A 27,781-nucleotide genomic window follows, 5' to 3' on the forward strand; every position below is an offset into this window, starting at 1 on the left:
AAATTTGAAATTTTTGGATCCACGCGTAGAGTTTATGTGAGATGATCAACCGAATTAAAAATGGTGCCACATTGTTTAGTGCCTACAGGCAAGCACGGTGGTGGTTCCATCATGATCTTGGGTTGCTTCTGTTTTTTTAGAGTAGGTTACATCGTCAGAATTGAAGGAATTTTAAGAAAAGAAGCCTACAAAAATATTCTTGAACATAATGCAATATCCTCTGGACTTCATGTTTGTGGAAGAAATTTTATATTGCAACCAGATAATGGCCGAAGCACCGCTCTAAGCTGTGCGGGGACTTTTTAGAAACTAAACAACAGGAGTGGGGTAATGCAAATAATGGGGTGACAACCCCAATCGCCTGACTTAAACCCAATAGAGATTTTATGGGATCGTCAAGTCCGTGAAGTCTGCCCATCTTCACAAAATTTATGGGGAACCTTGCAGAACGCATGGAATAATGTTAGTCAAGACACTATTATAAAATTAATCGCCAGAATGCCACGTCTGTATAAGGCAGCGATAAAATCTCGTGAAGGATATTTTGATGAAAATTCAATATACTGTACTGTAGTTGTTAATATTAATAATTTTTGCTGTAAAGTTTTCAGTGCTTAATAAAAAAATCTTAAAATACATTGTAGTGTTGTTTTTTCTATTAAACCTTACATTGTCATAGCTAATTTCAAAAAAAAAAAAAGTTAATGAAAACCGTTGCCATACGCCGTGATTCCAAACCTTTGGGCGGGAATATACATGGACGTATGAAGTGTAAACTGAGGATTATAGTTATGTCGAGATTCGTTATTATGTGTCTAGATGGCAGCACTAACTCCACTGCGCAGTTTAGCAATCATGTGATCATTGTGGCGATTTCTTATTGGAGTAGGGAAATGCCCATGTAGACTGTGGTGTAAGAACGGTGTTATCGCAGTTGTCAGCTGGGAAATGTGGATTCCAGGGAAGCCTCTAGTTTCTTAGTTTCGAAGCACGTACTACTTTATGCGATGTTTATATTTCCCGTAATGCTTTAGTGTTCTGGGTGTCGGTCTCTTGTTCTAGTTCATCATCTTTACTTTCTGCCTTTGTCATATCAACCGCGCTGAACGATTATACAGAAGTCGTTTCTATGATGCCGAGAGGGTGGCACTTATACGAAATATGCCCACCGTTGCGCAACAGTGCATGGACTACCGACAGGAGAATCACAGAAAGAAGGAAAGAAGAGTGAAAGGATAAATCGCAGCCGTCTGTAGCGTCTTCCATTTAATCAACGATGGACACAGTAGTGTAATATTAAGTCACGATGCTCCTTATTGGCAGGCACGAACTCCATCTCTGGCTAGCGGGTAGAATACACTAGTGGATTTACCTTTTCCCAGTCTATCTGCAAGATTACTATCAGCTGTGTACTCAATGGCTTACCGGCGAAAGGTGGATACAGGAAACGGACAGTCAGGAAGCATTGATGAAAATCCCAATCAAATAGTCTACCGAAAGGTAAGACTTTGTCACACGTCATTTATACTGATATTCTGCATAAATTCCAAACTTATTCGACACATCCTCCTTATACATTAGTACAAATACGCCAGGCAACTGAAGACCCGTTCTAGTCTTCAAGGAAGGGAAAAATGCCGTCCGGGAAAATCTCATACAAAATGCAGTGCGTTTTAATTCCACAATGCATTTTAACCAAACAAATTACAGTTCCATCAAACTGATGATTGCTTCTATAATTTGTTTAAAATGTGAAATGCTAAACTAGCTTTAAACAAACAAACAAAAACAATGGATTTGGGGCTTTTAAATATAACGTTAATTAAAAATTAATAAATTTTGTTAATAAATAAATTACAAATTTAATTATTTTTTAAAGTTAATTAATAAATTCGCAAACACATACTCTCTAATGAGTGCTTTTATATATTTCTTTCGTGAAACTTTTCTGCAGATGTTATCAGCTACCCCTTTCTTGTTCAACTTTTCCTTTCAACGAAGAATTATCCTCTTTGAGCTAATAGCAGCAATATACAGTAAGGACACTTTACTTTCCCTTATATATTTTATAATCCTGTTACTTTGTTCAGGTCCGTTTTTAAGTGGGAAGAAAAACACTCAGTTAACATCGCCCTAAGACAAGCAGTTGAAAAAAGCGGTTTAGCTATCCAATTGATAAGTTTTCACCCTCAACTGTTGCGGGTGTTTTCTAAATTGGCTTTGTCATTTATTAGCCTTTTTAAGTACTGTATCTGATTCATACTTATTGTACAAAAGGTGAGTTACAGCAGAAATAATCCTTTCATGGCGGAATAGGTGGAGGGATAGGGGAGAGGAGTTTACAGATCGGAAAGTATGCCGACATACCTTTCTCGTCCTTATATCGGGGAGGTGGGGTGGGATATAAAATGTATGTGTATGTGGCATACCTTCGTACAGTATTTTTGACATATTGCAGTATATTAGAGAGTATTATGCATCAGAGAGGTTACTAAATGGTTTCATTAAATATAGAATATCTGCTTTGTGTATATTATAATAAATTGATTACGCCATCGATGGTAAAAGAAAATAAGAGTATTATTCAAATTATCAGCAATCGGACACGATCAATTCGTTATTCAAAACACGATTACATCCAGCAGTTTATAATCTTCTGTAAAAATATAGGTTATCTATCAACAGTGGTAGTCAGTCAATGTTTTAAACTGTTGAGTCTACATTTTGGGGATTCATGATCAGTAGAAAAAGTAACATTTGACTTGGAATTTCATTATTGGACCATCCTTCAACACGCTTATTTCACTATTATTGAAAATGCCCTGATTAATAATAAAAATGTGTCAGGATAATTTTTTCCTAGTTTTGTTGATTAGGTCGTCCCGTTTTTTCATTAGGGAAAATGGATATTGAGCAAGTATCAAGCTGTTCTCCTTTTCGGAATTCTTGTGCTTTTATCATCAAGGTGATTCTATATATTTTATTGAAGCACCTTAATGATATTCCTCTTCAAATAGAATATCATTAAGTATATTTATGTGCCTTAACTATAGAAAAATGTTAATTACACTGCTTTTTGCCTACTTGGTAAATGGGGAAACAAGGGTAGAAAGATTCCACTCCTAATATGGATTTTTATTTTATATAGTCATTAAAAATAAAGCAACCGTAATCCGGCTTACAGGTGAATGAAAGAACATGAGCCATTTGAAAGTGTCAAGAGTTGATGAGTTGTTACTCATCAACTCTTGACACTTTCAAATGACACTTTGAGATATGTGAACCGTAGAAAATGAAATGTGTAAAACTTACCAAGAGAAACTCACTATGTTGATAGTTGCCCATTATTATAATCAAAACACAAACAAAAAACGTGATCCTCCCTACCTAAATGGTAATTATGAACATTAATCGGGAATGAGAAGTGAGTCATCAAAGCGCATTTTTAATGTATAATTTCACTAAAAGCACCTTCTGTACAGTGACGTATTAGAAAATCGAGGGATCTCCAGTTATACGTTGGACTCCATTCTGATCAATTTTGTTGGGGAAAGTAATCGGTGTTCTCTTATAAATATATACAGTATATATTCTTACCTTTTAGTGGCACTTGCTATATTTTGTATTTCAGTACGATTATTTCTTAAAAATGTTTTTTTTTTTTCTGTGATATCTATGAAATTATTTGACCTTTCTCCACCGGATACGAGGCAACCCGCAATGAGGGATTTGGGAGGGGTGGGCGTATTTTGCACTACCAATGCTTTTGTGCTACCTCTGACAACTAGGCTGATGCCCAGTGACGGCTCGTGACTCTGATGTACGAAGGTGCTGCTTCTTAAAGTTACATTAAATTGCCTTGGTTATAAGACATACATGGTAATAGTGATAAGCAAGTTAAAAATACTACAAAACATTAACTGGACACTTATCGTTAACAGACTTGGGTAATCTCGAAATTTTATTTAAAAATAAAATCCATCCTTCGGTTTTATTTGTTGAAAATAGATTAATAACTTTTTCATTTAAGTTTGGTGCAATATTCAAATCGGCACTGCTCGCCCCGCAGTTCCTTTGACTCGTTTTATCACCTCTAAAAAATGCGTTTTGGCAACCTGCCAACTAAGCATTGACTCAACCACTGGGGCCAAAATGTGGAACTGTGTAGTGCACAGTTCCACAATTATTCAACCATTTAATCAACTGTGTAGTGCACAGTGTCACCTACGGCTAAACTTCAAAGTTGAAAACGATTTAGTGTTTTTATTCGTTTATTATTGAAATTATTATTGGAAATAGCGGATGAGTATACTATATGCGGGACTTGTTAAGGCCGCCGTAGACTAGTGGTCAGGCGCGTGGGTGCATAAGTACACGTGCCTTGAGTGACCGGGGTTCAAGCCCGTCACTGCTGAATACGGTGCTGTTTCTTGTATTCTGTCTATCTTGTGAACTCCTCTGACCGTTTGGTCGTCCCGGAGTATAAACAGAAAATTTATTATTTTATTTTAATAAAAATATTCATTGCGTTGCATTGTTCTTCACAAAATGTCATATAATTCCCTTGACTGTGTGTTTAGATTTAAAAAGCTAGGGGTGCCAGTTCCGCAGTGCCTACCTACGAGCCGCCCCCGCCGGGGCCATCAGGCTGTATTGATATTTGTATCTGCGAAGTTGGTTCCCAAGCAAGTTGACTCTGAAATTGGTACATTTATAAGGCGCTTTTATTATTATTAAAAATACAAAAGGAACTCTCAAATCTGCTAACGGTTTCTGGATTTCATAATCGAGAGGGATTCCCAAGTCATCTTGGAAAAACACTATATGGAGTTTGCTTTTGGTATTACACAATGTAAAATAAATATTACCCGCAACCCACTAATAAGGAGGGGTTCTTTATTTGAAGTATAGTTAAAAGCATATAAAGTTATCGGCTTGGGCATCGAACATCAGATTTAAAAAAAAAAAAAAAATGAACGGTATTAGCGGTTTCATTATTTTTAAGGTAATTTATTCTACCTAATAGTGAGTATGAGCCTTATTTTTTTTTCGCTATCACACCTGCGATATTCATAAACTGAAGTGAAAATCGTGATTTTTTTTTTTTTTTTTTTTTAATCAAGGACACAACAAAACAGGAACACCTTTCTGCTTCCTCAGTTTTTTATTTGCTAAAATATTCCTTACTAGAAAACTAAAGATATTTAAAAGAATTTTGAGTTTTCACAAATCAGGCGTAATTAGTAAATCATCTACACTTTTTTTTTTTAGAAAAGCGCAAATAGATTATTATTCGCTAGGATACGAATAATAACATTCATCTACTAAGACCATTTTATTATTATTATTATTAAAACAATGCAAGAAGTTCTCAAATCTGCTGATAATTGCTGGATAGATTCGATAATCACCAATGAGAGGAATTACAGCAGTTAGAGAAAGAAAATTTATAATCCTTCAACCATTTAATCAACTGTGTAGTGCACAGTGTCACCTACGGCTAAACTTCAAAGTTGAAAACGATTTAGTGTTTTTATTCGTTTATTCACATGACTCATTATCATGTGAGCAAGAACCCTGTAAAGGGTTTGTAACGTGTTGTTATTAAGATTATTTATCATAGCTTATAAATTGTTCGAATAGTTTATTTCTTGATGCAGAATAACTCAAAATGGTTCATATCATATTTGCTAGGAGATTAATATTATGTGGCCCATTTGGCATTGAAATATTAAAATATTCATTTGTAGAAATTAATTGAAGTATAATTCTTTATTACGAATGTCATACGGTACCTTATAAATGCTCAATGTATCTGTCACTCGTGAACACCATCATAAATCATGAACTTTTGCAACTTGGTCCACTAGCAAGATACCTGAATTATTGCAAAAAAAAAGAGTGCAAATATGCTTTATGTAAACCGGATATTTCAAAGGATCAGATCGGCAAACCTGGTGAGAAAGTACTATCTATTGTAACGACCTAGAATGTTTTCAAAAGCTTCTCGTCGAAGAGCCACAACTAACCTAGCAACACGTGAAGAGGCATTACCATCATGCAGGAAAGCAATGCAGTTAAGCACATTGTATCAAGTTCTTTGATCTCAGGAATAACAACTTCCGTAACAAATAACGATACTGTGCACCAGTAACACTACATGTATTCATCACATCACCAGATTTTTTTTTAAGAAAAGGAAGAATCGACCTTAAAGAAGACTGTAAATCCACATCTTACCTTTACTGTAGGGGACGAATGGAGATTTCACGTAGATATGTGGATTTATTCCGAAAATTATGATTATCCTCTCAAATAGTTGAGCACTTCCTATGGCAAAAATATTACATAATCGCTCTGCACTGTTTCTTATTTAACTAAACATATAATGCGTACATTCCAGGCATTTCTGGTAATTAATACGCACAGTTAGTATGAATGGCAATGGCGTGGGATATAAAATGCTATTCTGCGTATACTTGGAGAAACCCCATGATTTGTGACCAGGGTACTTCTCCGGGCACCACTACTCTACTGTTGCCTGGAAAAATTCAATAGATTTTTCCCTCCAACGCCTTTACATATACACCGATGAGCCAAAACATTATGACCAGCGAGTCGTTATGCAAAGCGAAGCAACTGTAGGTGAACTACGGCGCGTGCGCGGGTCAGGACACGGTATAAAAAAAAAAAAACGCCTGATACAGAGCTCCGTTAATGAGTTGTTCTTCAGATGGGAAAGGCAGCGGACTTAAGAGAGTTTGACAAAGGCAAATTGTAATGGCCAGACGACTGGGTCAGAGCATATCCGAAACGGCACGGCTGGTGGGATGCTCGCGGTCAGCTGAGAAAGTGGTCCGAGGAGGGAAAATCTACGAACCGTCGACGAGGTGTTGGACGACCACGGCTCATCGACGCTCGAGGTGAGCGAAGGCTCTCTCGGATGGTACGTGGAAACAGAAGGGCAACTCGCCGGTAATTGGAATGCTGGTGACGGGAGTAATGTGTCACGACACACAGTACATCGAACCTTGCTGAAAATGTGGTTGCGTAGCCGCAGGCCGCTCATGCCCGCGCTAACCACGGTTCACCGGCGACAGCGCCTACAATGGGCACGCGAGCTGTTTGTTTGTTATTTGGTTTTTAGGAGCATTAGCAACTAAGGCCATATTGCTCCGGGATATGCAGTGATCATTCCCTGACCTTTCCCTGAGCCCGTATTTGGTGGTGACGGGCTCGAACCTCGGTCTAATCAAGAAGCGTGTGCTACGCACTGCTGCTCCTTCCCACCTGGAGGCACGCGAGCATCGAAACTGGACCTTGAGTAATTGGAAGAAGGTCGTCTGGTCCGATAAATCATGTGGACGACCGGGTACGTGTGCGTCGTTTACATGGGGAAGTGATGGCGCCTGGATGCACCGTGGAACGATCATGCTTTGAGCGATGTTCCAGCAGAACATCGCCCAAAGCATGACACCAGGTCCACTCATTCATACCCTGGGTCCACTCATTCATATGCCGGGCATTCTGACGTCTACCACCTACCTAAACAGCATTGTTGACCAGGTACACCCTTTCATGACAACGGTGTTCCCCTCTGGCAGTGCCGTCTTTCAGCAGGATAATGCGCCATGCCACACCGACCGGATTGTTCGAGACTTGTTCACGAAAAATGAGGAAGACTTCCAGGTATTGCCCTGGTCTCCAAATTCTCCAGACATCAATCCCATCGAGCATCTGTGGTTTGTGTTGGAACAGCAACTCCGATCTGCAGCGTCTCAACCACGGACCTTACAGGAGTTAAAGGATCTGCTGGTTACTTGTTGGTACCAGATACAAAAGACACATTTAGAAATCTTGTAGCGTTCATGCCTCGCAGCATACAAGCTGTTTTGGCTGCAGGTGGAGGACCAACATCATATTAGGTAGGCGGTCATCATGTTTTGGCTCATCGGTGTATATATCAATGGTAGTGGTTCTAGCACAAGGATCGATTAGCACCTTTGGTACTCATATCAAGAAACACGTTAGCTTACGAAGAAGTTAGTGCAATAGCATCATTTCTGTAAGTAGCCAACTATTTAAGTATTTACGAATTGGCATCATTTAAGTACATCTCCTATTGTGAAGGTATTCACAATCGGAGATAATATACTTACCAGTATACCATGATACTGGTTACCATGATATTGTACTACCTCGAGTAATCAACTTATTTACTTATTTATGTGTATTCTTGTCGCACGGTGGACTCTAGACTTACGTCCTTATCTACCTGTGTATTCTGTGGGCAAAAAATAATCTTAAAGCTGTTAGCCTGGAAGTGTATGGGTAGGTAGTTTAGTGTAATGTGGTGTAATGTAACATCAGGCTACTTTGCCACCAAGTAGCAGCCACCACATGGGTGAATGCCACCTGGTGCCCATCCCTAGCACGGGGAACCGAGCCTAGGTCTATTAAATCGTCTGTGCAATTCAGCACAGACCGATTTAAGGGGGATAAGTAACGCTTCACCATAGGAGAAGACTGTTGTTCACCCACCAATGAGGAGCTAATAAGCTCCGAAACGGTGCCGTATGGATGGTGGTAACAGTAACAATAGTCTTCTCCTGTGGTGAAGCGTTACTTATTCGAGGTAGTGCAATATCATGATAACTTGCTGTGAAGGTATTCCCAATGAGAGATATACTTAAATGATGCCAATTCGTATACTATTGCACTAACTTGTACGTAAGTTAACTTCTTTCGTAACCTGAGGCTCTAGCCCTAAATTACGATGTAAAAAAGCAAGTTAGTTAATTAAACGCGCCTGAAAAGTAAGGCACTGCGTATTAGCAGGCGCGTTAGATTTTTTAATTTCTTGAATTAATTGAAGATTTTTTTTCTGTAATTAATAGAAATGAACAGTAAATAACTAATTATCTTCTTACCAATTAATTACAAATTGATTAACTAAAAAATATATATAAAAGTAATTATTTTTAATTTTGTTGTTAATTATCCAATGTAATATTTGCGCGTTTTTTAATACTTTACAATCAACAGCACGTGAAATGCAACGTATTTCAAGTTCTGTGATTTAATAAATTAATTGTATTGTAAGATTCCTATCTTACAAGTCTAAAAAAATAATAAATTTCTGTCTTTTTTAAATTAATTATTTTTAAACAGATAGGGTTAGGCTAATCTTTTGTTTAAGATTAGCCTAACTCAGTTACACAACCAAAAGGTTGTGTATCTGATGTTTCCACAGTTGTTTGTTTGAGCTAGAGTGCGGATTAGCGTTGTCAGTGGGGGGGGGGAAGCAGTTCAGACTAAAACAGAACAATAGCGGTGTCAGTTGGAGACTGTTCTGTTTACTTGAAAATATAATGGACGCAGCACACAAAGTATGGCCGTAAAGATAAGTTGGAAAGGAAAAAAGGCACTGTCCCCAAATTGCTCCTTAAAACTGTAAGTGCATTAATCAAGCAAATGTGTAGTACGGTAAAGATGGAAGGGAAAATAAGAGTTAAAAATTGACCGCGGAGGGAAAACGCCCTGCCAGAAACGGTCTGTACTTCAGGGAAGAAAATCAGCCGTGACTTGGTAATGGAAGACACCTTAAATTTCGGTAGATGCAAAGTGATGCGGTTGAAAACTGACTTTGAGACGCCGTTGAAAACTGAAGGGCGGTTAGGTCGGGCGAAGAGCGTAGAAAAAAGGATTAAGGGATTAAAAGAGTGGCCATTAAGTAAGGTAACCGATGGAAGCCGCTCCAAAAACAACACTTGTATTTCTGCGGAAGGATGGCTTGTCCATACAGAAAGTTTTGGAGACAATGAGGAGAGACTTTAGCGAATAAAGATGAAGGAAGAGAAATTAATGGTGATTGGTCAAGGAAAGGAGGGAGAGGAATGAACAAAAAGGAGAAACGTGGAGAGAGAAGAAAGATGAGACAGCTTTTTTTGGGGGGGGGGAAACGGCGATTTTTGGAAATGGGAGTGAGAACAGGGCCGGCACAGTTCCTGGGTATTAATAAAAGTAAAGTGAGAGGAAAGGTTAAGAAAGAAAATGTTATGAGAAGTGAAGATAGTTGCAAAAAAGTCTAAATGAATGGCCCGAGCAGTGTCCTAGAAGCAAAACCCTTGTATTATGGAGAGAGCCAGCAAAAACGCAGTCCACAGATGTCGCCTAGTGGACCTGTAAGCCAGACAAAGGAAGACGACCGCTTGAAAGAAATCAGGAGCCAGGAACCCTATCAAGGTAGTGGGAAGAAAAGTAAAGAGAAAGGCAGAGAAAGTAAGTACTGGAATTTTGATTGTTAATTGATAGGCAATGAATAGGACTGATAGTCGAGCCGAATACTTTATTTAAAAAAAGGGGGAGGGGAACAGTGGTAGAGAGAGAGAGAGTTTTTTTTTTTTTTTTTTTTTTTTTTTTCTATGAAAACCCCAAACACGAAAGGTATCAAAACCTATTAGTACTTAGTACCGTGCATGGGTTGAAGGAGAAGTATGGGGGGGGGGGGAATGCCGGAAACTTTGTTCTAGAGACTAAACATGGGTTTCATCACTTCAAGCCTCCAATAAGCAAAGTGGTGGTATTTCACCGGTTGATGAAAGTCATCTACCACTTACGTGTGTTATCTAGCTGATGTTATGTTATTTGTTTTTTTAGGAGCATTAGCAACTAAGGCCATATTACTCCGGGGATATGCGGTGGTCATTCTCCGCATCCTCCGTATTTGGTGGGCACGGGCTCGAACCCCGGTCTAATCAAGAAGCGTGTGCTACGCACTGCTGCTCCTGCCCACCTGGCTACGGAGGCGCCTCTAGCTGATGTAAAAGCATATGTGGAGTAATGTAAATAAATAAATAAATTTTCTGTTTATACTCCGGGACGACCAAATGGTCAGAGGAGTTCACAAGATAGACAGAATACAAGAAACAGCACCGTATTCGGTAGTCACGGGCTTGAACCCCGGTCACTCAAAGCACGTGTACTTATGCACCCGCGCGCCTGACCACTAGGCTACGGCGGCCTGTTAGATGTTATTCCAGTTTGTTCATAACCCACTGAGGGATCTGAAGGCCAGAGAAGGTTACATGTCCAATTTTATGTTCATGTGGAGAGAGAGGGAGAATAAATATATAATGTAATTATATATACAAAAAATATTATATATATGTTTAGGTTGTAAACCACTTTAGAATAGTGAATCAGAGAATAAAAAAAAGGGATAAGTTCCCACAATTGGTGAGCCAGCCAGGGATCTTATCTATATGTATTACTGTGAAGGAGCATGGATCGAACGATGGTATATGATAGTTAATTTAGTATTTTGTATTGCTCATCGATTTTAGATGGTTATAAATTCATTGGAAGGAAAGAAGTATATGAGAGCATTATAATTATGTTATAAAAACTATTGCAATAAGCCGGATTGTACTTCTGTAGATATTAAGAGATTAAACAAAACTAGAAAACGCAAGTTTGAATGTGACGCTTGTAGGCAACAAACAGGGAAAAATAATGAAGAATTACCTAATGAAGTCATTTGTGAAGATTCATGCACAGAACAGATTAATGACCTTGAACAAGCAACAAGAGAAATCCTCTCTCAGACTGACCTTGGAAATGGCATCTTGGGCCATCCTGTAGGATCAATTTTTGAAACCTTGGGATGCGATATTTGCCCGGAAGACTGCGAGCACTCTGAAGGGGCTTTCGCTAGACAGAGGAGCAATCATAGCCCGGATGAAAGGCAGGAGGAGAACCGTAAAGAATATGTCTCGCGTACGGAATTAAAGGATATCCTTGCAGACTGCATCAGCCCCTTTTCGATGCAGGCTGTGGAATACGCTGAAAACCTCGCGAGCAATTTCATCCCTGTACATAAAATGCTACAGGAACTGCAGGAAGAGAATTTTCTTCTCAAAGAACAAAACAGTAAAATTTTGCACACCCTTAAACGACTGGAGGAAAAGCTAGGATGCTTTGAATCAGTCTTCGTTGCACAAGGTGGCTCAGCGGCCCCCGTAACCGACGAAACTTGCTATGCGAGGCAGAGCTACCCAAAGAAAAGTAGAAGTGGTATGCATGGATTGTACAGGAGGACAGAAAGCATTCAAAATCAGAAACAGAAGACAAGAAAAGAATTGAATTCGGGGGAAAACGTATCAGAACGAATTGCAAAACTACAAGACAGCCAAATAATATGTGAATTTCAAGCCCAGCCGGGAACTGTCTGTTTGCAGCAGGACCTCGCAAGCAATAGCACAAAATCCAGTGAAACTTTAGGGGCAGCACAAGGAAATGGCTCCACACATTCCACTAGGAAAAGTCGAAACCAAAATAAAGAAGTCTCAGAAATATTAGGACAACAGGAATCAACTGAAATGATTGGGGCATCCATGTATTCCAAGAGTACGATCGCGAGAGTTACATCTTCCCCCTCAAATCATGTTCCTGCAAACCCACTCACTTATGCGCATATCACTATGCTACCTAAAAAGCATAACACTTTTGAGGGTAGAAAAACCCGCCCATCCCAAAATTTCATGCCTACTCTCGCCGAGGACGGCCGACGACGTAATCCAGTTCACAGAGAAAGTATTAATGTGTCTTCCTGTAACACACCAGAAACAAACAAACGGTTTTCTGAAATGTACAACATTACTTCCGTTGCAACCAGAGAGCAAATTTTTGTATCAAGGCTGGGACCCACAACACAGCCCAAAAATATTAAAGCCATGTGTGAGGGCGAACATGGGATAACTGTGGAAGTAAAGCAAGTGAAAACACGACACCCAGCTTACTCCTCCTTTATAATCTCTTGTCCACCAGATAAGGCAACTCGCCTACAAGACGTAAGCGCCTGGCCAGTAGGTACCTTAGTCAAGCCCTACAGAGACAGATGGGCCAGACCACTGGTTAAAAATGATGCAAGGAATCGGGCTCAATAGCAATCAAGAAAACTACCCCCAGCTGGGGATGCAGAACATCACATCCACCTGTTTGCACAAAACGTGAGGAGCATCTCAAATAAGCTCCACACCCTACAAACGATGATGATGTACGGGGACCTGGATTTCATTTGCCTAATCGAAACCTGGTTGGGAAATGGAAAACAGTTAGATCGGCTAACTGCGGCAGCAAACTGCAAATGTGTGGGAACCGGAAGAACAGATAGGCGAGGAGGGGGAGTTATAATTTGCTATCAAAATAAATACCAGTCTATAAGAGAACGAAAAACCAATTCAAATAATTTTGAAGGGATTTGCGTTACCTTTTCAAAAGAGCACGTGAAAATACAGATATGCATCATATACCTCCCACCTGAGCACACAAAGGAGACAAGAAACGAACTCTATGCTTGGCTTGCTGCAAATCTAAAGCCATCAGTCGACACAGTAATAGCGGGAGATTTTAATTTGCCTCTTCCGAAACACAGGGAGGCCAAGAAAGAGCTGGATGCGACATTGGGTGCATTGCACTTAACGCAGCTTCCGACACCAGTGACAAGGGGAATGCAGCAACTTGACCTGTTGTACCATAGTTCCTTAGACATAAGGCTAACGCAAAACTGCATAAAATTTAAGTCGGACCACAATCCCATTGAAATAGAAGCAGCACTGAAGATACACAAATACATGCAGGGTAACCACACGAACTGGGAAGAGCAAAGGAAGTATCTTTTCTCCGTGAAGTATATTAATGCAGAGGTCATTCTCAGTCACCTGACTAGTTACAACTGGAATGACCTGCAAGAAAAGCCAGTAGATGAAGCTTTAGAAATGATCACTAAAAAGCTATACCAAACAGCATTGGAAGGAGCAGCAAAAGAAATCAAAATATCTGAGAGAACAAAAGAATGGTTTAACCCACAACTGAAAGCAAGTTTCCTCAGGAAGCAAAAACTGTATAGAAAATGGCAAAGAACGGGTCATCCTGCCGATCACATTCGTTATAAGAAAGAAAGAGCACATTTCATCAAAGCAAAACGACAGGCACACTGCAGTGTTATTCATAACAAACTAAAACGAGCAAAAAGAATTACTAGCAATAGAAATAACACAGAGAATATGACAGAATGCATTTTCAAGGAATGGGCTAATAACACTTTTAGTAACCTGCATGGACTGAATCAAATTGAGAACACTGATAATGGTAACAAAATTTTGGAATTCCTGAAAGATTTAAACAAGCGAAACTATTCGGCAAGAGAGGAACCAACAAGACCTCCATTGAGTGAAATACTAATCACCAAAGAGAGCGTAATGAAAGCAATCAACGATCTGCCCAATAAGGCCACTGTTGGACCAGACAAATTTCCAATGTTCATCCTTAAGATAAGTAGCCCATTTATAATAGATCTATTACTGCACATCTATCAGAAAATCATCAGGACAGGAGCTTTCCCGCAAGCTTGGAAAAATTACATTGTAACCCCAATACCAAAGATTAAACACCCAAAATTGGCTAAGGATTACAGACCAATTTCTGTCAGTTGCACCCTACAGAAGGTATTCGAAAAAGCGCTTCTTCCCACCATCAATCAACACTGCTTCAGCCATAGACCACCACATTTGCACTCAGTTATTTCGGGTAGATCAACAATAACAAACTTACTGGAAACCCTTTTTCGCGTGCAGAAAGCACTAAATGAGAAAAAGCAAATTGATATTATTTTTTTGGATATCTCCGCAGCCTACGACAACGTCTCAATTCCAGCGCTCATTGCGATTTTAAAGAATTATTTTAATGTAAGAGGAAATCTGTTAACTATAATAAGCAGCCTGCTAGAACATAGGAAACTTATTGTTAAGCACCAAAAGCTACAATCTTGCTTTACCATCTCGCAAGGAGTGCCTCAAGGGGGAGTTCTTTCGGCTACTCTCTTCGCGGCCGTCCTGGAGCCGTTTCTTGCACGGTACTACAATTTTATAACATATGCTGACGATGTAAAATTCTTCATCACTTCCAAAGACCATGAATCAGCAGAAAGTATTTGCCAGATGGCAAATAGCACAATCCGAGAATTTGAGAGCTACCTGGATTGCATCGGGCTCCGTATTAATGCACAGAAGTCTGCCCAAATGACCATAAGTTACAAGCAGAATAAAAATGACATCTCAATCTCTGTGAACGGGTCTAGTGTGGAAAAAGTGCACTCTCACCTGGACCTGGGTCTTAAGTGGGATGACAGACTCACCTTTGCTCAACACTTCGCCCATATGAAGACAAAAATATTCGCCGCTTTATGGGCTACTAGGCAGGAACTGGTAGGAATTAGGGATCCTCAGCTAGCGACCAAGTACATTTTAATGTGTGTCCTGCCAATTGCAATGTATGCCTCGCAAATCTGGTCTTCAGCTCCAGATTCACATTATAAGTCCGTCCTTGGGATCGAGTACTGGTTCTTGCGATGGCTTAACAGAGTTGCTGGCCACCCTTTTACTATCTCAAGGGCCATTCTCTACTCAAACCTTAACATCACACCCTGGATGCAGCGGACAATTAACAGGAACATACACACTCTCGCACAAATGCTCACAGGCAGAGTGGATGCTCCAGTCCTGGATAATATTCTAGTTAAACCGCGTGCCACTGCTAGACGTTGCGGAGAACTAAATAATCCACTGCGTTCAGTCCTGAACAATCTTAGTAGCCTGCAAAGATTCTTCCCATCAAATGCAGCGAGAATATTTAACTCACTACAGATAGATGCCGAAAAACTGTGTGAGGATGCAACATACCGGAAAGAGATCTTCCAGGATTCGTACAGGCTTACTGAAATATGAATCGGCTGCAAAGTACTAAAGAATTGTGAATAAAAGTGAAGCTTTCTGCTTTAAGAACAATAATCTGTTGACTGTAAAAATATACCTTCTGTAACAGTTATGTTAATATGTAAGTTATATGTGCTGTATAATGTATGTACAGAATCATTAATGTGTAAATACTGTATATATTAAACATAAAATGTGTATATAATATTTCGGGACGAGACTACGTGTTCAGTATATGTAACCCACTGCACGTAGTATCTCGTACCCTGATATGTACTTAGCACCCTCCTGGCACTTTGCCGTCCCGGGGTGGTTTCCTTATGGAAATAAACAGATAATAATAATAATAATAATGTATAGCAGAAGAAAGCAGTGAGTGATTGTATATTTATGATTAATTTAGTGTTTATATTTTTCATGTGATTCTAACAGAGCAATAAACTTTATGTTGATAATAAAAATGTTTCATCATTCAAGAGAAATACACAGAGCTCTATAGACCACCACCGGGCTTATCCTGGTTGGGGGGAAATAAAAGAAAACCTCATAATGGGGAATCTTCTGATAGTAGGAGAGGTAAATAAAGTAATTGAGCAATAGATAGCTTGTGGGTTTTGGAGGATTTTGAGGTATCAGTTGTTCTTCTGAAAAAAATTATAACTACCAATTTGGGTTCCAAAGTATAGGGGTATTAGAAAAGGATAAAAATTAAGAAAAAGGCCCAGTTCCCACAGTATACTGTCAAAGTTTTTGTAATGAAATTTTATTAATTTCTTCCTGGATTTAATAATAATATTATTAAATTTAAATTGTCATATTTGCCATAATTAATATTATAAGTACTGCATATAGTAATAATTTAAGATTTACGTATATAGCAAACTGATTGCAAAAACACGAGAAAAAAAAAAGCAACAACTTTTATAACAAACCGAGAACATTTCGTTTTTGTGCATTTCCTATTCGTTCTTCCAATTGGCGCAAGACAATAAACATAATATCGGGTACTTCAGCTATGTAATATGCATGGAAAAAAAAAAAAATAAATAAAATAATTTACAGATTTCTATTAGTCCATTTTAATGAAAGCTGGGATAGCTTGACAAATTCCTCTAAAAGAGCCATATATTCATGAAAATCCATCCGTTGCGAGTCGAGTTTATTACACACGTACAGACGGACGGACATTGTGAAGATAATAGGCGTTTTATGAATATTTACTAAATCACCTAAAATGTCCCATTGCTTCTGTTCTTTTAGTAAAACTCTACTACCATCTCTTTGTCTGTGGATTATATCTTGTATTGCATCGTGAGCAAGTTCCAGTAGAAATTGATACGCTATTATAAATAAACAGAATAGATTTTACGCATGCTGCTTCAAATTCTTATCTGGTGGTCACTGAGAGTAAGATTTAAATTTTTTCTTATATTAAAACCGTTGTTTGCTAATCATTCTACAGCACTGTGGAACTTTCTGCCCGAGAGTTCATATAGGTGAAATATATATATATATAACATGGTACAAAAAAAAAAAAAAAAAAAAAAAAAAGTGATACTAATTACCGTATGGGTTGATTTAATTCATATAGAAACAGAATATGAACAAACAGCTTGAAGCGCTATGCTCCTAACGAAAAGTGTAAATTAAAATGTAACTGTAAGTTAAAAAAAATTAAATGTATAAAAGGTTGACGTGTTCATTGTGCAGGATGCCAACCAAGGGAAGTAAGGAAAGTAGAAATGCAAGTAAAGAAGGTGAAGATATTCTAGTAATATTGCTAGATAATTATTAATACGTACATGATATACATAATTAGAATTTCTTTACCTTCCTTCAGCTTTCAATATCTTCTTATAGTTCTATTTTCCTTTTCTTACTCCTTTCTTTCTTAGTCACTATTTTTTGTTTGGAGTCATCTTAACTCCGTTTTGCAGCTAACTATAGCTTCCTCAACACATCTACAGTGGTATCTTATTTGTAACTCATTTTTTAAAATAATTGTTAACCCGCATTAATCCAAATTCATCCTAAGCTTGAATTTTGTACTAATATTACATACTGGTCTTCTAAACCTTTGTGAAAAAAATGTGTGTGACTTTATATAAAAGATAGAAATTAGAATAATTAATCATCTCTTACTGACACCTCTTTCCAGTCGTTATCTCAAAGCATGGCGGAATGGTACAAAATTTGTGCGTCGGATATATTTAGCAGTCTTTATTTACTGATGGTCATGCTAATATTTTTAAAATTTTTCGTTTACAATAGGCCCCCGGTTAAATCAGCCTACATAGAATTGTTCGTTTTTTGTCGAATCTGTTAAATCCAATTTTAAAATTACTTAATTAACATTTCTTCCTCTGGATCTGCCTCTTCTACTTCTGTTCCCCGAAACAATCTTTGTCTGCATTCACCAAAAAAGTATAATTTTCTTCAGTTTTAATGAGTTATGAGGGCTATTTGAAAAGCAGTGTATAGTGCTCTCGGTCGACAAATAGGAATGAAGAGTGTACAGCACAATAGCTGTTTCATAAGCATGCGTAAACGGGAAAGTTGTTTCTCTAGGAGAAGTTTAACTGGGCTGGTTAGCGGAAACCCTTGTCTCGGAATATAGGTCGACACCTCTTTCCCCTGATATAAGACACGTCCAAAATTGCTCCATGTGGGATGTCAGAAACGTAGCAAACAAACAGTAGACGACTGCAATTGATCTGAGGACCAGGTTTCTTTTCGTACCCAAAAGTATACGACGCTTGTGGCCGAAAGCGATTCACACAGGGCGGGCTGGTGGTGACAGGTAGTATGTGCGTCTTTGGTCGTTATTGGAAGTCTTTGGGTCATCTGGTACACATGCAGCAGCAACAACAACAATTCATAGCGGTGGACTATCTTAACACTACTCTACCCGCGGGTAGCATAATGATTATAATCACTCTCCTCTCTACATCGGCTGGAAAAAGGTCTAGGTTCGAATCCTGTTAATGACGTGAAAATTTTTATGGATGTTTTGCATGGCCGAGGTTAGCAAGTTTTTTTTTTTTTTTTTTTTTCTTCTCCCGGATACTCGAGTTTTTGTTCCAGCAAAACAAGCATATCGATCACAGAACACACGAAATATATGGATACTCATGGGTGGATGAAGTTGTTTTTCGGTAACCCTAATATGACAGTTTTGTTTGTTTGTTTTTTTAATGGGAACATTGCTGAAGCTAGAATACTCTCGTCAGTATTCCTGCTTTTAAACAGCGATGTGATCTTTCAGTAGGTCAATGTGTCATGCCACTGGGCCAGACATGGATTGAAAATCGCACGGACTACAAAAAATTAAATAATCTAGAATTTTTTAATAAATGTAAATGCTCTATGGTATAATTGTTGGACGCCCCGTGAGTATCACAGCACAGTTGGTGCAGTCACTGTCTTCCCCACAGCGGGCGGAAAAGACCTGGGTTCCGATCCCGTCAATGGTTGGTGCTAGGCATTTTTAAGGGTCTTTTTCACAACGTGGCTGAGTTAGTCGGTCTCAGCAAGGGTAGCATGGTTTTTCTCCCTTAAACTTGAATTTTTCGTACAGCAAACAGACCATAGAACACACGCAATTTACAGATGCAATGTATTATATACGGCGCAATATGACCTACGTTGATGATGCGCTTAAAACTCTATAACAAACAATTGTTGGACACACTACAATACCGAAGCAGGCCACACCTTCTGGCATGTTTCGTGATCTCGGAGAATTTCATCCATGTCGTGGTGTATCCAAAAACAGGTGTCCACGACCGGGGAGGCTCAGCGTCAGGCATATTAAATGAATGGTTATATTTCGATGGCCACAGAGTGTGTATCATATTTTCAAAATCAATCAGCAGAATAACATGAAAGATTGCTCGTCGGATTTAATAAATTGGCATTTACTTTTATTAGCAACTGTTCACCGAATTCTGTTATATTACTTGGGACACTCGATCAATTGTGCTGTTTAAAACTCCATCACTGTAAGTAGTTTTCTATTTTTAAATTCGTTGAGTAAATCTTCAATTTTATATTCGCAATATAAATCTTCAAGTCTGAATTTAAACCAGAAGGTAAGAGTATGCCTGTAACTGTAATAAATACCAAATGTGACTATTTGAGAAGATGGACTGAGTGAGAAGTGATAATTGGCTCAAACATTAATTGCCATCTGATTTAAAGAAAGAAATTTAAGGAATCAGCAAGCGATACATTAAATTCTGCTACATCGGCATCTCATGGTGGTGAGTGGCTTGGATCGTGCGTGATACGAAGAACGCGTTATGTGAATAGGCGAAGGCTAAGTGCACGAGGGACAGTGCCATCAATTTTAATAAAGAAAACTTTTTAGAGCTTCAGCTACAAAGAATCTGCATTATTGTATTATTTGATAAAAGAGCAAAGTAGTCCAATGTACTTGAAATGGGATATTTTTTAATAATAGAAAGGAAGTACCTAACTTGTTTTTATTATTATAATTTTTTTTTCAGTGCTGCTAAAATTTCAGCGCACGCGATTAAAATTTCTTACGACGTTATGAATGTTAGCGCCCTGGGAATCATACTTTCTTTTCCCTCCCTTAGTTTAAAAAACGAATGGGAGCTCTATAGTCTTAAACTTCAGAATATCGAATGCAATAGTTAATATCAAATGAGACGGTAAAAGAAAAGTCAAAATTTAAAATTTTAACACCTAGCCGAATACGGGCTTTTTAAAATAAAATATAAAATTTAATTATTGTATTGTACTACAGTATGATATACAATTTGTAAATACAGTAAACTCTTTAAAATCCGGCATCCTCAACGATTGAAAGGTGCTGGATTTTAAAGAGGTTATACTAAGTGGTTTAGCAGTTTTAGAGGAGAGCATTTCAATAAATATTAAGCACAAACAATTTACATCTGTAAACATTTATTAATGTACTGTAGAGAAATAACCAAGATCGCCGGCAAGTTTCATTTTTGCCACCATTGTAACTACAGTATAACAGAGAGAAAAACGACAGGCAGCTCAAAGTAACTCACTAAGCCTTCTTTTCCATAACGTTTAGGGTTTAATACTTTAGGGGATTCAGCCTCTATACTAATATCATTAAGTTCCTCTTTCGAGGTAATCTCAAAGGTACTCTCACCTTTATTTTTAAAATGTATTTCTTGGCTAAATGCCTAAGAGTATGAAGGAGTTTGTTTACGCATGGGTAATGCACGTGTCATTTCTACTACCAAAGGGAGTTTTAATTATATCTCATATTGTTGAGATATAATAAATAAATTTTCTGTTTATACTCCGGCACGACAACCAAGTCAGTAGAGTTTACAATAAGTCGTCAATACAAATATTTATCGTATTTAGTAGTCACGGGCTTGAACTCCGGTCCACTCAAGGAACGCGTGCTAGGCACTCTCGCTCCTGACCACTGGGCTACGGTTGCCACACTATTGCATTACCTCGAATAAGTAACACTTCACCTATGGAGAACACTGTTGTTACTTATTCTCAGCGGATACCACCACCACCCAGACGGCACCGTTTGAAAAATGGTATGGGATTATTATTACTGTGTTATGCACATACTGTTCCTATTAGACTTAGGAAAGCAAAGAAAGTGTAGGAAAGTGTGATGGTAGGAGAGGAAGAAGAAGAAATGCCGCCGAAAGAGGAAAGGGACAGTTACTCCTCACACACAGACTCACTCACTGAACTAACTAACCACTCATAAATCCCTCGAATAGGCAACGTTTCCCCATTAGAGAAGACCGTTGTTACCTATTTGCGGTAACGAGGGTTCCATCGCGACCTTCCCCAGACGCACCGTTTCGGAGCTTGTTGGCTCCTCAGTGGGTGGGCAAGTACCCTGTTGTTGCAATTGTGACAACCCATTTATGAAGCATAGCTCCACAATATGAGAGATGCTTGATGGTGCGCGTGGTTTTATATAAAATATATTTATTGGCTAAATGCCTAAGAGTATGAAGAACAATACCGTGGTAACTCGTTGTGAATGTACTCAAAATATGAGATATAATTAAAACGATGCATTAAAACTACCTTGGTAGTAGAAATGATGTGTGTGCATTACCCATGCGTAAACAAACTCCTTCATACCTATATTTTTAATTTCAATAACATTACGAAAACTCCTTTAAGTGAAGATTTTAGTGTTGTAATTTTTTAGAGGTCATTGGTGTAGCAATAGAGCTTTTAGTTTTTCAGCATAAGGGATAGACTGAGAAGCAGGAAGCGAAAGTAATGCAATAGTCTTTTTGCAATTCCTCTGTTCTAACACAATGTGTCTCATTCGCAGTTAAAATTTGCTCAAAATATAATCCAGATAGTTTAATTTGTCCAATAAAAACTTACTGATTTTAGTGATCCTGTTACTTTCGTCAGTGAGAACTTAGTGATCTCTTTTTGAATTTTATAGACTTGTAATCTTGCGTCGTCAGAGTTAAAAGGAACCTGATCATTATCAGGATCATTAGTTTGTATTAACATTAGTAGCACTATTTACATTACTATTCACATTGGTAGCCTCAATAACGTTTATTTCTTTATATTGTTCTACAGAGTTGTTTTTGTGTTAACCACCATATCAAAGATGGTAGTATCCAGTGCTGTTGTCGTAAAATTAGCAGAAGCTATACTCTATATGAATGCTTATTAATCGAATTCCAGAGGGTATACGGCGTATACCCATGTGTGTGTGTGTGTATATATATATATATATATATACACTGCATATTTACTTATATGTACGGCATATCTATTAAAAATAATAAAACTATAAGTATTGCCTAAGAATCAGATTCTAATAAATTTATTTTTTAATTTTTAGTAAATATTTTAATAATATTTGTTTTTTCAAGTCTTTCAAAAACCAGAAGGTATACGCTATTCACCTAAAAAAAAAAATTCAGAGGGTATACGGCGTATGCCCGCGTATATTCTCCACTACAGCCCTGGTGGTATCGTCAGACCAAGCTAACTCTGAGAGATACATCAAGTTTTGAATCATACCATGTAGAAGTTAAGTTTTCCACAGGTTAAGTAGCAGTAGTAGATGCATGTGATGCAAGAAAGCTAGCTTATGATCAGCCAAAAAAAAAAAAAAAGAAAAAACCATTTCATACATCCATTCCCTCATAAAGTTTGTCCAGTTCCTCCTTGAACTTATTTAAGCTATCGACGTCCACAACGACAGATTAAAGTTTGTTCCAGCAATCAACTACCCGCTCGCTAAAGGCAAATTTCCACACATCTATTCTACAACTGTCTTTCCTGAATTTGAATTTATGACCCCTCAGGTGATTAATCTGGACAAGAGGAAGAATCCCATCAGCGTTGAGCATGCTCAAACCATTCAAGGCCTTAATCAGTTCACCTCGCAGGGGGCGCCTCCGTAGCCTGGTGGACAGGAGCAGCAGTGCGAGCACACGCTTCTTGATTAGACCGGGGTTCGAGCCAGTAACCACCAAATACGGAGGACGCGTAAAGATCAGGGAATGACCACCGCATATCCCCGGAGCAATATGACCTCAGTTGCTAATGCTCCTAAAAACCAAATAACAACAACCTCGCAGGTGCCTATTCTCGAGACACTGTAATTTGCAAAACTTAAGCCTTTCTTCGTAAGAGCAACCCTTTGTTCCACTCACTAATCTCGTTACCCTTCTCTGTACTCGTTCTAGTAGCTCCATACCTTTCCTAAAATGTGGCCGCCAGATCTGTATGCAGTACTCAAGGCGTGGCCTGACCATTGCCTTATACAAGGGGATAATCACCTCCTTATCACTGCTAGAAAAATTCCTGTATATCGCTGACAAGACATCATGAGCTACTTTTGCAGACTGTCTGCACTGCTCAGATAACTTCATATCTGCCTGCACAATTACCCCCAGGTTCTTTTCATTCTCTACCACTGTCAGTGTAGTACCACAGAGTTGATACGTTGCTCTGGGGTTGCTGTTTCCCATATCTAGTACTTTACATTTGTCAATGTTAAACTTAATTTGCCACCTCTCAGCCCAACCTTTCCAGATCCTGTTGCAGCAGCATAGCGTCAGTAGTGTCATTAAGGGCCAATGAATGTAGGAAAATCCTGAAGGTCAGTGTATGACAACTCCTTATCCATTACAACAGGAAATATGTATGCACAAGGTAATTACAAGGAAACCATATTATAATAGCAATTAGAACAATAGTATGTCAGAGTATACTGTATATATAAAGTACACAGACACAATAGTGCAAACTTCTTGTGATGAATTAAACTTTTATTCTCGATGAATCTTCAGTCAGACGAAGGTAACAGTTCTTACATGAACTTATAACACAATAAAAACTTGTTTCTAGCAAAAAATCAGAGTTCCATAGAAATAAAAGATGTGGCTATGCTATTCGAGTTGGTACTATATATCATGTATCCCAAAAATTATTTAATTTTTAGATTTTTTAACACACGATATTTACACAGGGGGTGCCACTAAAATACTCCAAAAATAAATAATTTGGAGGGGTTGTTATAGAATTATTTTTCACAATATTCTACTCAATAGGATCACGAAGGAATATATTATACAAATAATTTCCTGTTTCCCAAAGATTTAACTCTGAAATCAAAGTCTTCATCAGGTGTCACTGTAAGACGTTTTTACTGCCGAATTGATGTTTTTGTTAGAAAAGAAGCAATGGCTATCCGCAAATAGTTTTGTGTTTAAGCTTCAAGATAAATGAGGGGAAAAAAAAATCCACCATTAGAATGAGTAGTCTGAACAGAAAAATAAAATTGTCCCGAGAAGAAGAATACTGTAAAGTGGCCCAGAAAAGTCCAAGAAAAAAAAAAAAAAAAAAAAAAAGATTGTACAAATGTCAAAGATTAATTTGACATTTTTAACGTTAAGGCAACCATAATACCAAGTCTAAATACAGTAAGCTAACAATGTATCACTGAAGCACAAAAATTCATTAAATGACTCTCCAAATGTTCATCAGTTTGATGAAACCAATGTCTGCACGTGTAGCACAGTGGTATCATCACCGTTCTGGGTGGAAAAGGCCCAGGTTCGAATCCCGTCGATGACGAGAGGAACTTTAGTGGGCTTTTTTCACTCCGTGGCTAAGTTAGTCGGTCTCACGCGTAGACAGCAAGGTTCCCCCCCCCCCCCAGAAACTGGGGTTTTTCGTCCAGCAAAATAGGAAAATCAACCAGAGAACCAGATTTGTGTCGGCATTTACACACACAAATACCGGTTTATGTATTAAATTAAGGATAACACTAATATAATAAATTTGAAATTTTGCTGAAACCAGTAAGACTTAGGGGAATGGTCTAAATTGATAATAAAAAAAATAAAAAAAAGATTTTGTAGGAGCGATATATCTAAAAATGTCAGAAGCTGACGTCAATACAGAAAAGACAGATAGGACGGGGAGGGGAGTGTTATGCTCTTAGTTAAGAAGCGTATTGAATCTAAGGCAGTGCACTGCCTTAGATTCAATACGCTGCCCTCTAAGGCAGTGCACTGCCTTAGAGGGCAGCCAGTGCAACGTTGACTCAGCTTGGTGTGACATGAGCACTGGAACAAAAAAAAAGCAAAAAAGCGAGTACAAATGTTTTACAGGCCCAATCACTATGATGAATATAAGGAATAACTATGCAGAGAAATAGATCTGACAAGTAAATCAAAATGTTTTATAATAGGGACTGTTTGAATGACTGTTTTACAGAGGATTCATGTTAGAGAAGCAACAAGTAGAAGAAATACTCTTGATCTGATTATCAGCAGCGATTCTTCATGCATCAAGAATCTGTAGGTAAAAGACCCACTGTATGGCAGTGATCACAACCTATTGATTTACTTGGATGTGGCTATCATCAAGAGTAACGCCGAATTGTGCGGGAATCCCCAGTGACGCCTGACAAGAAACACTATACCATCAAGAATAAAGGGAAGGGCTTTTGCTTTCGTAAAGATGAATACAGTGATCTAAGACAATTTTTAGATTCTATGCAGTGTGACCAACTGGTGATATTGACAACAGAACACTATAAATATGAAATATTAAGGGAAATAATCGTAGAAGCAACGACGCTTTTCATACAAACAAAAAATACTGTTCAAAGCTTTGACCTAAATGAATGTCAGATGAACTAATGAGACTTGTGGCAGAGAAGAAAATCTATGAGATTCATGTAAATTAGCAGGTGATATAAAAGCCTATGCCAGAAAACATTATTCTGCAATCAAGTCACAAAGGAGGTTAAGTAAGCTAAGACAAATTACGAGAAGTCTCTGGCAAAGAATACAAAGAAAAGCAGCAAAGACTTCTTTACATGTGTTAACAATAGAAGGGGTTACATCACATTAGTCCACTTGATATCGATGGTTTAACTTTTGATGAACCTGCTCATGTTACCGACAAACTGAATAGGTATTTTGCATCTCCATTCAGACATCAGAAATTGTTTAGGGAAGCGGATGCCAGAAGTATATCAAACTCTAATAAGTAGCTAAAGGATTTTATGATAACCGAGAAAAAAGTGGAAGAGAAATTGTGATGCTAAACATAAAAAGGGGCACCTGGGGTGGATCCGGTTACATTAAGGGAGGCAGAAAACAAGGTAAGGAAACTCAGCCATAATTGTGACAGCATCTTTGAATTCAGGGAAGGTTCTGATGGACTGAGATTGGTGATTGTATCTCCAGTTCACAAAGGGGGAATCAAAGGGTGATATGAGTAATTACAGACCTTTTTGCTTAACTTCTGTTCCAGGTAAAATAATGTAGTCACTGGTTAAAGAAGCAATGCAGGACCATCTAGACAAGAATGCAGTTATACTGGAGTCGAAGCATGGAGTTATTAAGTGGCGATCATGTCTGATCAACCTGATTGGATACTATGATGCAGTAGCAAAGGAATTTGAATTTTGATATCATATATTTGTATTTCAGGTAAAGATTTTCATACTGTTGCACATAAAAGAACTGCTGTGTAAATTAGAATCGCCTGATGTTACGTGTAAGCTACTACTGTAGATAAAGAGATGGTTCAGTGGTAGAAGAAAGAAAATGATTATTACTGGACACTGCTCTTCATGGGCTAATGTTATTATTGGAGTACCGCAGCATTCAGTGCTAGGCCCATCGTTGTTTTTTATATTTATTGATGATATTGATGAAGATATATTAGGCTTAATTAGCATTAGTAGAGGCATATGATGCAAGAAAGCAAGCTTATGCAGCATCAGCCAAAAAAAAAAAAAAAAAACATTTCCACTTTACCCCTCCGTTCGTTCGAAATACCTGTCCAGCTGAGCCTTAAATTTATTTAGGCTATCAACTTCCACGACAAGGGATGGAAGTCTGTTCCACCAACCAACTACCCGCTGGCTAAAGGCAAATTTTCGCACGTCTATCCTACATCTGTCTTTCCTCAATTTGAATTTATGCCCTCTCAGGTGATTATTCTGAGCAAGAGGAAGAATCCCATCAGCATTGAGCATGCTCAAACCATTCAAGGCTTTATACACCTCTATCAGATCTCATCGCTGATGCCTAGTCTCCAGACACTGTAATTTGCAAAACTTAAGCCTTTCTTTATAAGAGTACCCCTTTGTTCCATTCACTAATCTTGTTGCCCTTCTCTGTACTTGTTCCAGCAGCTCTACATCCTTCTTGAAATGAGGCCTCCACACCTGTATACAGTACTCAAGGTGTGGCCTGACCATTGCCTTATACAAGGGAATAATCACCTCTTTATCCCTGCTAGAAAAATTCCTGTATATAATTGACAAGACACCATGAGCTACTCTTGCAGCCCGTCTGCACTGCTCAGAGAACTTCATATCTGTCTGCACAATTACCCCAGGTCCTTTTCATTCTCTACCACTGTCAGTGTAGTACCACATAGTTGATACATTGCTCTGGGGTTGCTGTTTCCCATATGTAGAACTTTACATTTGTCAATGTTAAACTTCATTTGCCACC

The 27,781-nt window shown here is 38.3% G+C and overlaps 1 protein-coding gene across 5 annotated transcripts in view; it reads left to right on the forward strand.

Moving 5' to 3' along the window:
- Positions 1-906: 906 nt before the first annotated feature.
- The window catches only part of LOC150084661 (regulator of G protein signaling 7-like), a 759,190-nt gene continuing 732,315 nt past the window's right edge, over positions 907-27,781 (forward strand). For all 5 annotated transcript variants that reach the window (XR_016547071.1, XM_090375401.1, XM_090375402.1 and 2 more), the window contains exon 1: positions 907-1,500. Coding sequence is in view for 4 of the 5 variants with exons in the window: in XM_090375401.1 (XP_090231527.1) it covers positions 1,417-1,500 (84 nt within the window). In the remaining variant the exon portion in view is untranslated. The remainder of the gene's footprint in view (positions 1,501-27,781) is intronic.

Source organism: Mastigoproctus giganteus, chromosome 6, assembly GCF_048544385.1.
Source record: "Mastigoproctus giganteus isolate SK-2022 chromosome 6, ASM4854438v1, whole genome shotgun sequence".
Lineage (NCBI taxonomy): Eukaryota > Metazoa > Arthropoda > Arachnida > Uropygi > Thelyphonidae > Mastigoproctus > Mastigoproctus giganteus.